Source organism: Archocentrus centrarchus, chromosome 12 (genome assembly GCF_007364275.1).
Source record: "Archocentrus centrarchus isolate MPI-CPG fArcCen1 chromosome 12, fArcCen1, whole genome shotgun sequence".
Lineage (NCBI taxonomy): Eukaryota > Metazoa > Chordata > Actinopteri > Cichliformes > Cichlidae > Archocentrus > Archocentrus centrarchus.
The window spans coordinates 23,780,539-23,794,607 of record NC_044357.1 but is presented as its reverse complement, the minus strand read 5'-3'; the positions used below and the strand labels follow the sequence as shown (position 1 = coordinate 23,794,607).

General features: G+C 41.4%; 1 protein-coding gene across 1 annotated transcript; it reads left to right on the top strand.

Moving 5' to 3' along the window:
- Positions 1-10,999: 10,999 nt before the first annotated feature.
- LOC115789766 (tripartite motif-containing protein 16-like) lies at positions 11,000-12,490 on the top strand. The gene has a single exon (XM_030743277.1). The coding sequence runs from the start codon at positions 11,000-11,002 to the stop codon at positions 12,488-12,490; it is 1,491 nt and encodes a 496-aa protein (XP_030599137.1).
- The last annotated feature ends 1,579 nt before the right edge of the window (positions 12,491-14,069 follow it).

Sequence of the window (14,069 nt, the reverse complement as noted above, 5' to 3'; positions counted from 1 at the left end):
ATGCAATAAAATAAAATTGAAATAAATGAAATGAAAATAATATCAAGGTGTCAGCTGTAATGTCTTTGGCGCACAGGACAAGGGACTGTCAAAATAAAACAGGAAGTGACCAACAAAGACACAAACACAGACTTGACATAAGACGAGGCAGCAGACACACTCAGCAAAACAGACATAAGAAACTACACAAAAATGGAGAAACACTAAGAGAAAACACAGGAGAACTAAACTCTAAAGCTACTGGGAACCAGGGTTATAATAGTTTTGGATTTTACATTATAGTTTAGTTTTAGTTAGTTTTTACTTTTTTTTCTCTAATTCAGTTAGTTTTAATTAGTTTTCAGCGTAGTTTTTCTCGTTTTTATTAGTTTTTATTTTTGGTTTCATGCTTAGTTTTAGTTAGTTTCAGTATTAGTTTTAGTATTTAGTAGTATACAAAAGAAATATATTCAACAACCAACTGTTCACAAGACGTGCTAAATGTGTGTAATATTAAGGACACACATGAACATCGACATGAACTCCCAAACTCAATAAACTCTACAATAAAGTTCAGCATCAGTGCGGCAGATTAACAACACCTACATGTGGTGTTTGACAAAAACAAACTCTCAAATCCAGCTGCATCCTGATGTTCTCACCACCTGAAGCTGCTTCTGTTTTGGAGCTAGCTTGGTTAGATGCTGCTAATTAGACTTGCAGGGTCTTTGCAGCCTCTGTACACAACCTACAGAAGTGTCCGACCTCATGTCCACATTTATGCTTGTGTAGCTGGTGTGTGTGTTAATTACCTTGTGGTCGTGTGCAGGTGTTTTATATGCAGTGCAGGCTGGGACTTCTTTTTTGGTCCTCGCTCTTTGTGCTCAGTTTTTTGGCTGCAAACATATTTGTCCCTGTTTTTTTTCACTTTCTTCATTCCTTCACGTCCATCCTGATAGTTTCAGCAGTCTCCCTCCAGGAATTTGCTGACAGTTGTGAGTCCTTATATTGATGCTTTGATTATTATTCCTGATTGTTATTCTCTCACTGATAAAGTAGCCGGAAACGCACAAGGACTAAACAGTTTAGTCACAACGTTCTGGGCTGCATGGACCCGACAAGTAGTCCCGTTTCTCCAGAGGCGCAGGCCAGGTTACCTTGTAGGATCAGAGCGGTTTCTGTTGTGCGCTTCTCAGGTGGACTTTGATGTTGCTGGTTTTTCCTGACTGAGAAGCGTTCCGCACATTTTTCATCATCCACAACAAGACTTTTGATTCTATCTGTGCTCTTGTACTCAAAGAACCTCCATACGGGACTCTGCCGCTTTCTCGGCGGACCGCAGCCATTACTTTGTGGACCAGCGCGGTGAGCGAGTGCACATGCGCACACACTCACACAGTTACCCTATTGTGCTCCCAGCTTAAACTCGGAGAGCGGGAAAAAAATTATTTCATATCAATCGACAAGGCTTAAAAAAAAAAACAAGTAAATGAAAGTCAGTTTATCAATCATTTCAGTTAGTTTTGTAAACTCACAATTCAGTTTTAATTAGTTATCGTTTTTTCCTTTTAATTATAGTTTTTATTTATTTTAGTTAACGACAATGTTTTTTCAATTTCAGGTTTCGTTATTTCATTCGTTTTCGTTACCTATAATAACCCTGCTGGGAACTTAAGGATACCTGAAAAAATAAAATGCAAAATGAACCAGTGATCATGAGAGCAAATAAACTAACCACAGGAAACAAACTGAGGACTTGAACAAAACTGATCCCAACCACAAAAACCAAAACCACTGGTCAAACGGCCCAGGACCATGACAATATCAGCACAATATTTGGACACACAAATGAGAAAGCCTACAATTAAAATCATGATGTCTGAGATCCAGTTTCTTCAAATAAAGGAAAAAATTCTGCAGCTGAGTTCCTGTTAAAGTCCAGATGATTTTTATTTTAAACCTTAGAACTAAAAGAGGATACAGTCTCTCTTTCACGTGACTGTCAATAGTAATGAGCTTGATCAGCTTTGAAACATTCATTTTTCTCTTACAGGGTGTGATGGGATTTATCCACTGGTCAACACTCAAAGAGTGATTTTACTCCTTCAGTTTCAGAAACGATGTGCTTTGTCTAAACTTGGCCAAATTCATGGTTAATTCATGCAGTCACTAATTGTTAAGTATTCTGTGTGACCTCATCCATAGTGAAGATGATTTACACCTTTCAGAGCTTTTATACACAAAACCAAAAGGTCAGCAGGACCTTGAGACTCTAACAAGTCTTTACAGCATAAAAAGAAAACAAAGAGATACACAACATACAAATATTGATTATGAGACACACTGAGGAGCTGCAGTCCCTGAGTACTTTAACCTACAAACACTGAAACTTCATTTAAAATAAAACATGAATAAAGTTATCACAGAGAGATGGGGAATATTTCACAAACAAGCGTAAACACCACAAACAAAGTGTCCATCATAATAAACTGTGCAGGAAAATATCTGTGGGATCTTTAAGAGTTTGAAATTTCTGTAGTTTGTTCAGTTTTCCTCTGGTTTGCACTCAGTTGGCTTTAGCCGGTGTTTGGAATGGCTACAACCTAAAATGCTCCTAATTTGAATAAATAAGTTGCTTAGTGCTGTGATGTCACACAGGTGAGTTCAGGTGAATGATGAAGGAACAGGTCTCCTCCTCTGGCACAGTGAGAACTCAGAGCAGCTCCTCAGAGTCAGGAGGTGATCGGGTTCACCATCTCCTTCATCGTGGAGAATCCAAAGCAAAAGAAAGAAAATCCATTCAGAATTCGAACACATTAGTACATCCATACATTAAAGCAACAATATTTCAGTGCAGCAATTCCACCTTTTAAAATGAATTATGACATTTTGAGCTTTTATTTAATCAACAATTATGATTATAAAACATCAGCAGCATATATTTTGTAACAGGAGTTTCTCTTTAAATCCTGGAGTAACAGCATATCATCAGACATCAATTCACTTAAATATGACTCAACCCTAAAATTATTATCAAATTAATATATTCATTTGCAACAACATCAGCGCAAACACTGAGTCTTGGCCTCCTCCAGCTGACACACAACTTCACATTTGCAATCTGCCGTCATTTTCATAGCAGCCAGCAGACTGTAGTTCACTAAAAGGCGGATAATTCCTGCAGGCTGAGCAGATCCTGGATGGAATATTGAGCTGTGACAGGGAGGATTACAGGCACATGGAGAACCGGGAGCGCCCGAGCAGTGAGGGAACCGCAGCTGTACTGAGCAGAGACTCCAGAGTGTGCAGAACTAGTGTGAGCAAATAAAGCATGAAATCTGGAGCAGAGCAGCAGAATCAGATGGTTTCTGAGGAGCAGAGCTGAGGAGGTGAAGAGCTGCAGACTGAGGAGGTGGATGAGAGAGGGACTGCAGGAAGATGTGGATGAGCTCGGTCCCAGACTGTGGAGATACAGGAATGCCACTGAAGTGTTGTCATATAACAGGATTGACCATAGCTGTAATATATGACATTTTATCATTGTCCCTTTCATACAGCTATCTGCCAAAACAAATTTGACTAACAGCTCTATTGTTCTTTTTTAAACTAAGGAGGTTTAACCACGTGTAGCACCGGTGTCACACCGCTAACTGCGCCACTGGACCAGTTCTAGGCTCTAAGGAGTGGGGAGCAAGAATAACAACACCAGAGACCGCTGCTTTAAGTGGAACAGGCCGGCAATTTACTGAATGCAAAAACACACACATAAAATACAATACATAAAACAAAAATTACCCTGCAGGTTCTTAATAAGGAGGCAAATATAATTGAAAAGGAAAAAAAATAAAGAGTATGTCACTCTTTCTTTTTGCTCTTTAGTTTACCTAGCTTATTTCAATAAGACTAATTTGAGTTAGTTAAACCAGTCTTTTTTTCCTAGGTTGCATCTATTTTAAGATTCCTATTTTTCTTCCTGAGTTAACTCAATCTCCTTTCTTTTAGAGGTAAGAAAAATACCTTCAAACACAATTAAATCAAAGTGGACCACAACTATTCAAATCACATTCAGACACATAAACATATGAAAATCAAAGTATGGCACTTTAAATTCAAGTTCAAGTCAAAATGTAAATTCGGGTACTCAGTTCAGTGAAAAGCTTCAGTTTGACTCAGTCCAAAAAGGATAATAATTCAATCAGTTCTCAGTTCTGGTCAGTTCAGTTCGAACTAGTTCCTGATATTCCTACCGCTCCGGCAGCGAATCACCACACGCAGGAGAATCCCTCCCTAATGCGATGGAGAAGATGAATTGAAGGTCTGGGTCTGGCTCGCCATCTTGAATCCCGTCTGTGAATGTGCACGCCGCACACGGCAAACCAATCCTCGCTCCGACCGAGCTTCCAACCAAGCAAAAAACCTGACCTGTGTAACAGGTCACAAACACAATAAAACTCTTTTTAAATCCTCAAATTATACAAATAAACTCTTCTTCGTAAACCCAATATATTAATCAGGTAACAGTTTATGACAGAGCATTTCTTTGTAACGGCTACATTTTTTAGCATTAGCCCTCCGCCAAAAGAAAAAGTACGACACGGTGAAAATGCAGGAAAATAAACATAAAACTCACCAAACCCGATGTAGCTTAGTTCTCATAAAATCCCCGTCAGTTCCCGACCAGGTAGATTATGTTTTTTTCACCATAATATTAACTTTTTTCTGTTAATTAATCACCGCTCTTCTCTCCGACTCCTCCTCTGCTCTCTCCCTCCGGTCTGTGTACTGCAGCGTCACTCAGGTGCTGCGTCTGTAACGCTAGTTCCTTAAAGGGGCAGTGACGTTATTTTCTGTCTGCAGACTTTTAATCAACTGTTTATTCTTTTTTATGTCAGATTTTAACATGGGTTACACACGCCTAAAACACTTTAAAACCACACTGATGTGCCGGTACACCTGTGTTATATATATATTCATGATTCTGACGTAAGATGGCGCCGGTGTGTGTGGCTGCTCGTCTGTCATTCTCATGTTTGTTTGTGTTTATATTGTTTTTAACCTATGTCATTTATGGAACTGAGTCTCTGCTGGTGTATGATCGCCGAACACTACTGGACCTCCAACCTTCGGTCCAGGACATGGTGATATTTGGTGTTGGTGGACAGCAATCCTTGCCCCCGTTTCTGTCGGAGATTCCGAGTCATCTGTGGCGGGTTCCTGCGCTGCCTTCCCGGCGGAGACGTCATCGTCGTCGCGGAAGAAGAAGCGGCCGGCTGGTGAAGCTGAAATTTTACCTGACGCACTCTTCTGCTTCTACCCGATCGGTGCATGGATCGTTTCTAGGATCTCGTGTGCCTCGGCGTTTCCTGGATCCCGTTGATGCCTGTTTGGTGCCCATTGTCGGCTTTGAAGCCCTTCGGCCCCGCCGCCCATGCCCTCTCCGGCTCAACATGCGCCGACAATGTCTCCGAAACCTGAGACCGCTGTGCCGGGTTTCCCGACTTGTTGGAGCCCATGCTCCAGTTCCTGTCAGGATTGGCCTGGTAAATGCCAGGTCGCTGGTGAATAAAACTTTTATTCTTCGGGACTTTTTTAGTTCCCGTAACCTGGATCTTCTGTTTGTGACTGAGACGTGGCTGAGTGTTGGCGAGTCCAGTGCTCTGTCCGAGCTTTTACCAGAGGATTGTTGTTATTTTAACTCACCGCGGGCTTCAGGGAGAGGCGGAGGCACCGCGACTGTTTACAAACAGGACTACAAATGTAAGCAGTGCTTTCTACAGTCGTCATTCTCCAGCTTTGAGTTTACCTCGTTTGAGATGAGGCACATTAACCCGGTTTTCTGCGCTGTGGTTTACCGGCCCCCCAAATACAACAAAAACTTCATAAATGACTTCTCTGATTTTCTAGCAGGGATTATACCTAATTATGAATATGTTCTTATTGTTGGAGATTTTAATATACATGTGTGTTGTCCTGATAATTTATTTATTTGCCCTTGAAGAAGAAGGATATCCATTCCATAAAACATCTCCTGGCATGTCTAGGTGATATTAAAGCTTGGTTGGCCTTGAACTTTTTAAATTTTAATGAAAAGAAAACAGAGGTAATGGTGTTTGGACCCAGTGGCTCCTGTGAGTCCTCCTCTGTTGACCTGGGACCCTTGGAGGTATATTTCAGGTGCCGTTTACACGAAGCCGTTTTCACTGGAAACGGTGTCGTTTTGATGCGTTTCAGCCTTTCGTTTACACGATGGCGTTTCAGAAACGATCCGCGTTTACACGAGGACATGTGAAACGATGAAAACGATGTAGTTCCCATGCCAGGCCACAAGTTGGCGTTGGTTTTCTCTTTGCAGTTTGTTTACGCAAGACGCGCATGCGTGGAGTGACACAGTAGGTAGTGCGGCAAATTGTTCATTACTTACAAAACGGCCAATGTGAGAGGTTTTGTGTGGACAGATGATGAGGTTGGATCGCTGCTGCACACAACGCTGAATTACAAAACGGTAAAAACACAGGAAAAGCAAAAGAAGCACTCGTGAATCCGCGAGTACTGTTTATCAGTTTGCGCGTGCGCGAAAAACTGGCCGTCGCAACCATAGCGCGCATGTGCGAGTCGAGCGTTTTCAAATCACCCCGGTTTCAAGTGTTTACACGAAAACGCAAGCCGGTGCGTTTCTGAAACGCTCCACTCTGGACCCCGTTTCTGAAACACATCCTTTTCACTCTGTTGTCGTGTAAACAGAAGGGCGAAACGCATCAAAACGACACCGTTGTCGTGTAAACGCAAGGCCGAAACGCATCAAAACGACACCGTTTCAAAATGAAAACGGTCTCGTGTAAACGGCACCTCAAACCCATTATTACTGATCTTGGTTTTAAGGTGGACAGTGATTTTAAATTGGACAGCCAAATCAGAGCTGTGGTTAAGTCCAGTTTTTATCATTTGAAGCAATTGGCATCAGTAAAAGCATTTCTATCTAGGCAGCATTTTGAAACAGTGATCCATGCTTTTATTTTATCTTGACTGGATTACTGTAATTCACTTTATTTTGGAGTCAGTCAGTCGCTACTCTCACGTCTGCAGCTGGTTCAAAATGCTGCTGCACGACTTTTGATGGGAACTCAAAAGAGAGAGCACATGACCTCTGTCCTGGCCTCACTTCACTGGTTGCCTGTACATTTTAGGATTCATTTTAAGATTCTTATGTTTGTTTTTAAATCTTTGCACAATCTTGCCCCACCTTACCTCTCTGAGCTTCTTCACCCCTACATACCTTGCCGGTCTCTCAGGTCAGCAGACCAGCTGCTCTTGGAGGTACCAAGATCAAGAAGGAAGCTCAGAGGGGACAGGGCTTTCTCTGTTGTTGGTCCTAAGTTATGGAATGACTTGCCTTTGCAGGTTAGAGCGGCCCCTTCACTGTCCACTTTTAAAGTTCGTCTTAAAACCCATCTTTTTTCCTTGGCTTTTAACTCCAGCGGGATCTAGTTTTAAACTGTTTTTTTTTTTAACCTGAAAGAGTTATTAAATTGTTATTTATTTGTGTTTTAATGTACAGCACTTTGTGTCAGCTGTGGTTGTTTTAAAGTGCTTTATAAATAAAGATGGTATGGTATGGTATATAGAACGTGTTAAATAAAACACATTTGACTGACAAAATCTTTGAAAACAAACAAGCAAACAAACAAACCCACCACACCGTGCTTTTTGTCTGCTGTGGTTGTTACAATGTAGGTTAAAAAATGTTGGTCTGTGTAGAATGTGTGCGTGGTGAGCTCCTGGTGATTCATTTTAAAGTAATATTTCAGTTAAATCAGTTTTATTTTCTGATAAAAGTGTAACAAAGGCATCACCGTCTCTTTCGAGTTAGTTTAGTCTCTGAGTAAAAACAAGGATGATTTTTTTGTTTGTTACTCTGCTGTGAACAGAGTCATGAAGGTGCATCGTCATACAAGTTTCTAAGAAGAAACTTCTGCATGTGATGAAGATGCTGATAGAGAACCTCTTGTGTCTTCATAATAAATCAGTCCAGTTTTTGGTGTCTGTGTTTCCCCTCTTGTCACACCATGTGTGTCACATCCTTACAGAATACAGCTGAATGTTGATCTAAACAGGGATTCACTCTCTGAAGAGCACCAAATGTTCAGGGCTGCAGGTACAAATATTAACCAGTGAGAATAAAAGGAAACTAATATGTATTCAATAATCATCTTGCTCCCACATGTTCTCAGTTTTATTCCAACAATCTTAAAGACTGTTGTTTCATCTAGTGATCATTTGGGTTTCAACTGCTGCATCTTTGTATGCTACAGGTTTAAGGTAAGGTATGGGAAAAACATCTAAACTATCCATCTGGACCCTGAACAGGATAAAGAGAAGAGATGGATGGACGGACGGACGGACGGACGGACGGATGGATGGATGGATGGATGGACGGATGGATGGATGGATGGATGGATGGATGGATGGATGGATGAACCTCCTGAGACTTGAGCTCTGGCATTTTTAATTTCTCCTAGATATTTGTGATTAGATGGATCTGATATGCATATAACCCAAGCTTCCTCTTCGAACAGGAAGTTGTATGTTATTACACGGCTGTTACATACTTTTGTAAACAAACAAACAAAATCCTCAGATGGGGGAAAACAAAAGTGTATTTTCTTGTCTTTGCAAAGCACAAAGATAAGAAATGATTACAAAAAAAAGAAGATAAAAATTTGTAGCAAAATGTATTCATCCATTCTGGTAATTACATTCTTATCAGACTAAAAGCACTGCAGACATATTGACCTTTTAAACCCAAACTAATCTAGTAAACAGAGGAATTTATTCTGTGACATGGAATTTGAAGGGGGGAATTTTGGATCTTTGCTTTTTTTTTTCTCTCAATATTCTGAGAATAATTTGTGGATTTTGAGGGGGAAAAAAGGGCTTGTATTATGAAGCAGGATTTTGACTTATCCGGGTAACTTCAGGGGTACCCCTGGGTTTTCTGTACTACAGAGGTGGCTCACTTCTTACTGGGGTAAATCCCTGCTGTAACTTCAGCTGCAGACCTGACCTGCTCTGAAGTAAGTTAAGTTCCAGATTACAGATCAACAGGCATGAAATCAGCACCTGCTGACCGATCAGTTCTCCCAAAAAAGCGTCACCATTCCTGGAAGATTCCTCGGACTTCTGCAGGGAGAGTAGAAGGGTCTAAAGTCTTTGTTTTTCCCTGATGAGCATCTGAAATAAATAGTGAATATTAGTTGATTCTTCAACTTTATTATTTTCTTTTTATTTTACAACAGTTTTACTGTTCTGTAAGTGTTCAAATATGATCCTAAAACAGAACACCTACACTGTACTTGCAGACTTCATACCAAATTTGTATGCAGACTAAGTCTATGTTATATTTAAACTTCACTCTCAAACCCTCAAACATCAAGTCTGCAGCTGAGAGAATATCAGGAGCAGGTTACGTTCAGAGTTTCAGGTTAAAGTCGGCTGTAGTCTCTTTTACTGCAGCTACTAGAACACAGTGCGCGCGCGCGCACACACACACACACACACACACACACACACACACACACACACACACACACACACACACACAGCAAGAATACCTGTTCAATCAAATAAAAAGAATTTCACTTTGATCTGCTGACAAACTAACATGAGGAAGCTTTAATGTGCAGCCACCACCTCAGAAATAAACAGCAGCACTCAAAGATAAAATCATTTAGTGGAATTAAATGTTTATTTTACTGCTTTGTGCAATAATTAACCAGATTTATGATCTGCTGCAGCATTCATCTGGTCCGTTTTACAACAGTGTTGCATTTTACTGGCACATATTTTATGTTCTTTATAGATTTTTAATCAACGTTTGCGTGTCTCTGGAGTAGGTGGCGCTCATAGGGATCCTTTAATGTAGAAGAACAGATTGGTCACATGCTTTCAACACCACCCTTTCATGTGAGCGTGCAGGGAAAACGCTGGTTAACTTAGCAAGTTAATAATAACCAGCTTCGTGCCACTGTTCATCCTGATCACCAGTGTTAGGGTAGGTGAATCACATAAGGGCAAGTTAACCTGGGTATGCTGAACTCGCTTCGTAGTATAGGGCCCAGTTCATGTGTGCACTATTAAGTTTTATGCAGCAGTGCCACCTGGTGTTCAAATGAAGCAACTGGCAATCGGAAGAACAAATTCTCCACATCGTCTATAAATCAGACACTGACTCTCCAGTCATCGTGGTGTTGAATGTTAATCTGAACATAGATGCATGATTTACTTTGGAAGCAGAATATGAACATATCCCGATGTTCAGGGTTCTTTCAGCAAGCCAGCTTTACAACTACCAATATTACCAATATTAACCAATAAGAATAAAAAGAAGCTAAAATATAAGCAGTAATCACAAGGTTGCGCCCTCTGCACCGTTTTAATGCAGGACTGCATCCCATCAAATTTAACCCGAAATTTTGAGCTACGGATGGTGATTTTTATTTTTCAGTGGCGTAAATGAACTTACACACTTTTCCGACTTTACTAAAACCACTGCTGGCAAACAGGAACACAAAGGCATGTCACACGTGCCAAAAACAAATCTTGATGATCTTCAATACCCTTGGAAACTCTGATCTCCGTGTTCACTCCCAAGAAGAGGAGGAGGAACCTCCTGTGCCTTTATGCACCGCCTCCTTTGTTGTTCATTGTGTATGGTCACGTTGAGAGATGATCCAGTCCAGTAGGTGGTGGTATAGCACCTCTAAGCTGGTTTGCCAACCGCCATTAAAACCACAAGAAGAAGAAAAAGAAGGAAAAAGAAGAAGAAGACTTAAAGCGACGATCCCACGCTGAATTACGGAAGTTAACTTCCAGCTTTCCAGATCCAAACTTCTTCAGTTTTATATTATCCAGCTATAAGAACTGTGGATCTGATCTGCTCATTATACGTGGGAAACTTTGAGTGGGTAAAACTTGTTGGACAGGTGAGGCGACAATAAGGAAGGCTGCATTTACCATCCCGGAAATGGCGCAGCAAGAAAATCAGCAGGACCGAGACAAACTCTGCTGTTCGGTCTGTTTGGATCTGCTGAAGGATCCGGTGACTATTCCCTGCGGACACAGCTACTGTATGAACTGTATTAAAAGCTACTGGGATGAAGAGGATCAGAAGCAAAGCCACAGCTGTCCTCAGTGCAGACAGACCTTCACACCGAGGCCTGCTCTGGTGAAAAACACTGTGATAGCAGGTTTAGTGGAGGACACAAAGAAGACTGGACTCCAAGCTGCTTCCTCTGGTGTTCCTAGATTAGGAGATGTGAGCTGTGATTTCTGCACTGAAAGAAAGCTGAAAGCCATCAAGTCCTGTCTGCAGTGTCTGGTCTCGTACTGTGAGCAGCACCTCCAGCCTCACTATGAAGTAGCTGCATTAAAGAAGCACAAGCTGGTGGACCCCTCCCAGAAGCTCCAGGAGATCATCTGCTCTCACCACAGTGAGGTGATGAAGATCTTCTGCCGCACTGATCAGAAGTGTATCTGTTATCTGTGCGCCATGGATGAACATAAAGGCCATGAAACAGTTTCAGCTGCAGCAGAAATGAGTGAGAAGCAGAGAGAGCTCAGGGAGAGTCAGCAAAACATGGAGAGGAAACTCAAAGAGAAAGAGGAAATCGTGAAGGTGCTGCAGCAGGAGATCTCTGAGCTGAGGAGGAGAAAAGCTGAGCTGGAGCAGCTCTCACACACAGAGGACCCCACCCAGTTTCTACACAACTACACCTTACTGCCTCCTCTCAGTGAAGCTACAGACTCCCCCAGCATCAATGTTCATCCTCAGAGGTACACCGAGGATGTGACAGCAGCTGCATCAGAGGACATCATGAGTAAGGAGTGGACTATAACCTCACTGAGTGGAATTAAAGAGGAGCCTTTAGAGCCCAAAACCAGAGCTGAATTCTTAAAATATAAATGTCAGATCACCTTCAATCTAAACACAGCACATCGATGTGTTGTGCTTGGGCCTGGCTTAAAAGCAAAATATAATTATACTCAAGCAATCAGGTATTATGTACACACTGACAGATTCACTGATTGGCCTCAGGTGCTGAGTAGAGAAGGTCTGACAGTACCTAGCTACTGGGAGGTGGAGTGGAGCGGGAATGTTTTTATAGCCATAGCTTACAAAGATATAAGCAGGTCAGGAAGAGAGAGCACTTTTGGAAACAGTGACAGGTCATGGGCATTGGAGTGTTTCTGTGGTGGTTATGAGTTCAGACATTACGGCTCCAGCACTTTCATCAAAGGTCCAGAGTCCTCCAGAATTGGAGTGTACCTGGGTTACAGTAAAATTAGAGAACATTCCTACAGTACAAGTATTCTGTCCTTTTACAGCATCTCTGAAAGGACTCGAACCATGACGCTCCTCCACAGAGTGACGGGAACTTTCACAGGGCCCTTCCTGGTTGGACTCGGTGTTTATGGTCATGGTTCCTTTGCTGAAATCTGTGAGGTTTTAAGTTAAAAATGATTAAAGTCAATAAAATCATTGTGGTAGAAAGCAGATTCTGAAGTTAAAATGTCTTTATTTTATGCACTGACATGTTCTAAGTGGTAGATGAGTAAAAACCAATAAGTGTAATGATAGTAATATTGATAGTAATAATGATAGTAGTAATTTAGAGGGTCATTGCTTTTTCATATAAATATAACAGTTATTTTGGGGGTATATCTCAATTTAAATCTTTTCTTGATTCTCTGATAGTTGAAGGAAAGGGAAGCTGAAGATGGTTTAAAAATCCTGGTTTACTCAATGGGTGATGGGGAGGACACTGTCTCAATGATGCCTTTCTGATATTTTCAACAGCAAAATCATTCCTTGAAGAACAATAATCATTATCATTATTGTTATATCAGAGGTGTAAGGATGCTGACTGTAGAGAGGAAGGAACAAATCAGCTGCTGTATGTTTGAGCCTCAGGTTATTGGTTGTGCAGAAGCGCCACCTGCTGTTCAAACAAAGGAAGTCTGAAACCCCTGAAGTGCTTTAAACTAAAGCTGATGTGAAACCAAGTCTGTATATCACATATCTGCATGTATAAAATCTTGAAAATAAATAAATGTCAAGCTTATATCAAAAAGTTGTTGTTCAGTGTGGATTGTGTGTTTATCAGGAATAGTTGGTCCATGGAGTGTTGTGGAAAAGACTGGAAACTTGTCTGCCGGTGCATCAGAGGCTGATCTGGTACATCATTGGCCGGCTCGCCTGCCAATCATAATCAGCATCGACCAATCAGCGCTTCAGGATTCCGGGACTTAGCAGAGCAGTAGCACAGGACGGCGATGGAGTGCAGGAGGACTGTGAGCGAGCAAAACCGGACTTTCCAGTAGCTTTAAGTTGTTTAGGCCACTCAAGAGAGCTTTGTGTGTGCGTGCAGCTAACTGTAAGTAGATGACATTTAAGAGTTGATATTATTTGGTAGCGTTGAATTGGTAATAACTGAGTTCAGTGGTAATTAGCTAATTTTGTGTAAGACATTGCATGTTTACCTAGCGAATGTGGAAATAAGCTAACGGTAGGCGCCTGCAGACGCCATAGTCATGTATGTAGCCGTTAATTATCTTCTTTATCTGACCTACTGAAGTTACTTTGGCATTTAGGATGTAGCTTGCTACTTATTATCTGTTTGAACTGTATATAAGTGATGGAAGAAGATTACTGAGCATATTGTGCAGGTTTATAATTTGAATCCTGATTAGTGTATTTTCTTGATGTGTACTTTATAGAAACCATGCACAAAGGAACTGTAATGTGAGCAGAACTAAAATAAACGACAAAAGACAAGTAACGCCTCATCCTTGACCGGATGCCCGCAGCCTTTCCCCCTAAGAGTAACCAAGCCTTTAGTACAATTTGGTCCTTCGAGCCGGATTAAGGGAAAGACTGCAGGAAATGGCAACCAGTGCGCAAAGTGGAGATGAAGATCGGCCTGTAGTGAGGCCCAGACGAGTTATATGCCAACCAAGCTATCTGTCACATTATCAGATGGATGTTAGACAGCCCGGGCGTCAGTCTGCTTCTAGAGCACAGATACCTCCTTCTG

What these genes read in the sequence shown, in the direction of transcription:
- LOC115789766 (XM_030743277.1), top strand. Translation starts at nt 11,000, where the DNA reads ATGGCGCAGCAAGAAAATCAGCAGGACCGAGACAAACTCTGCTGTTCG.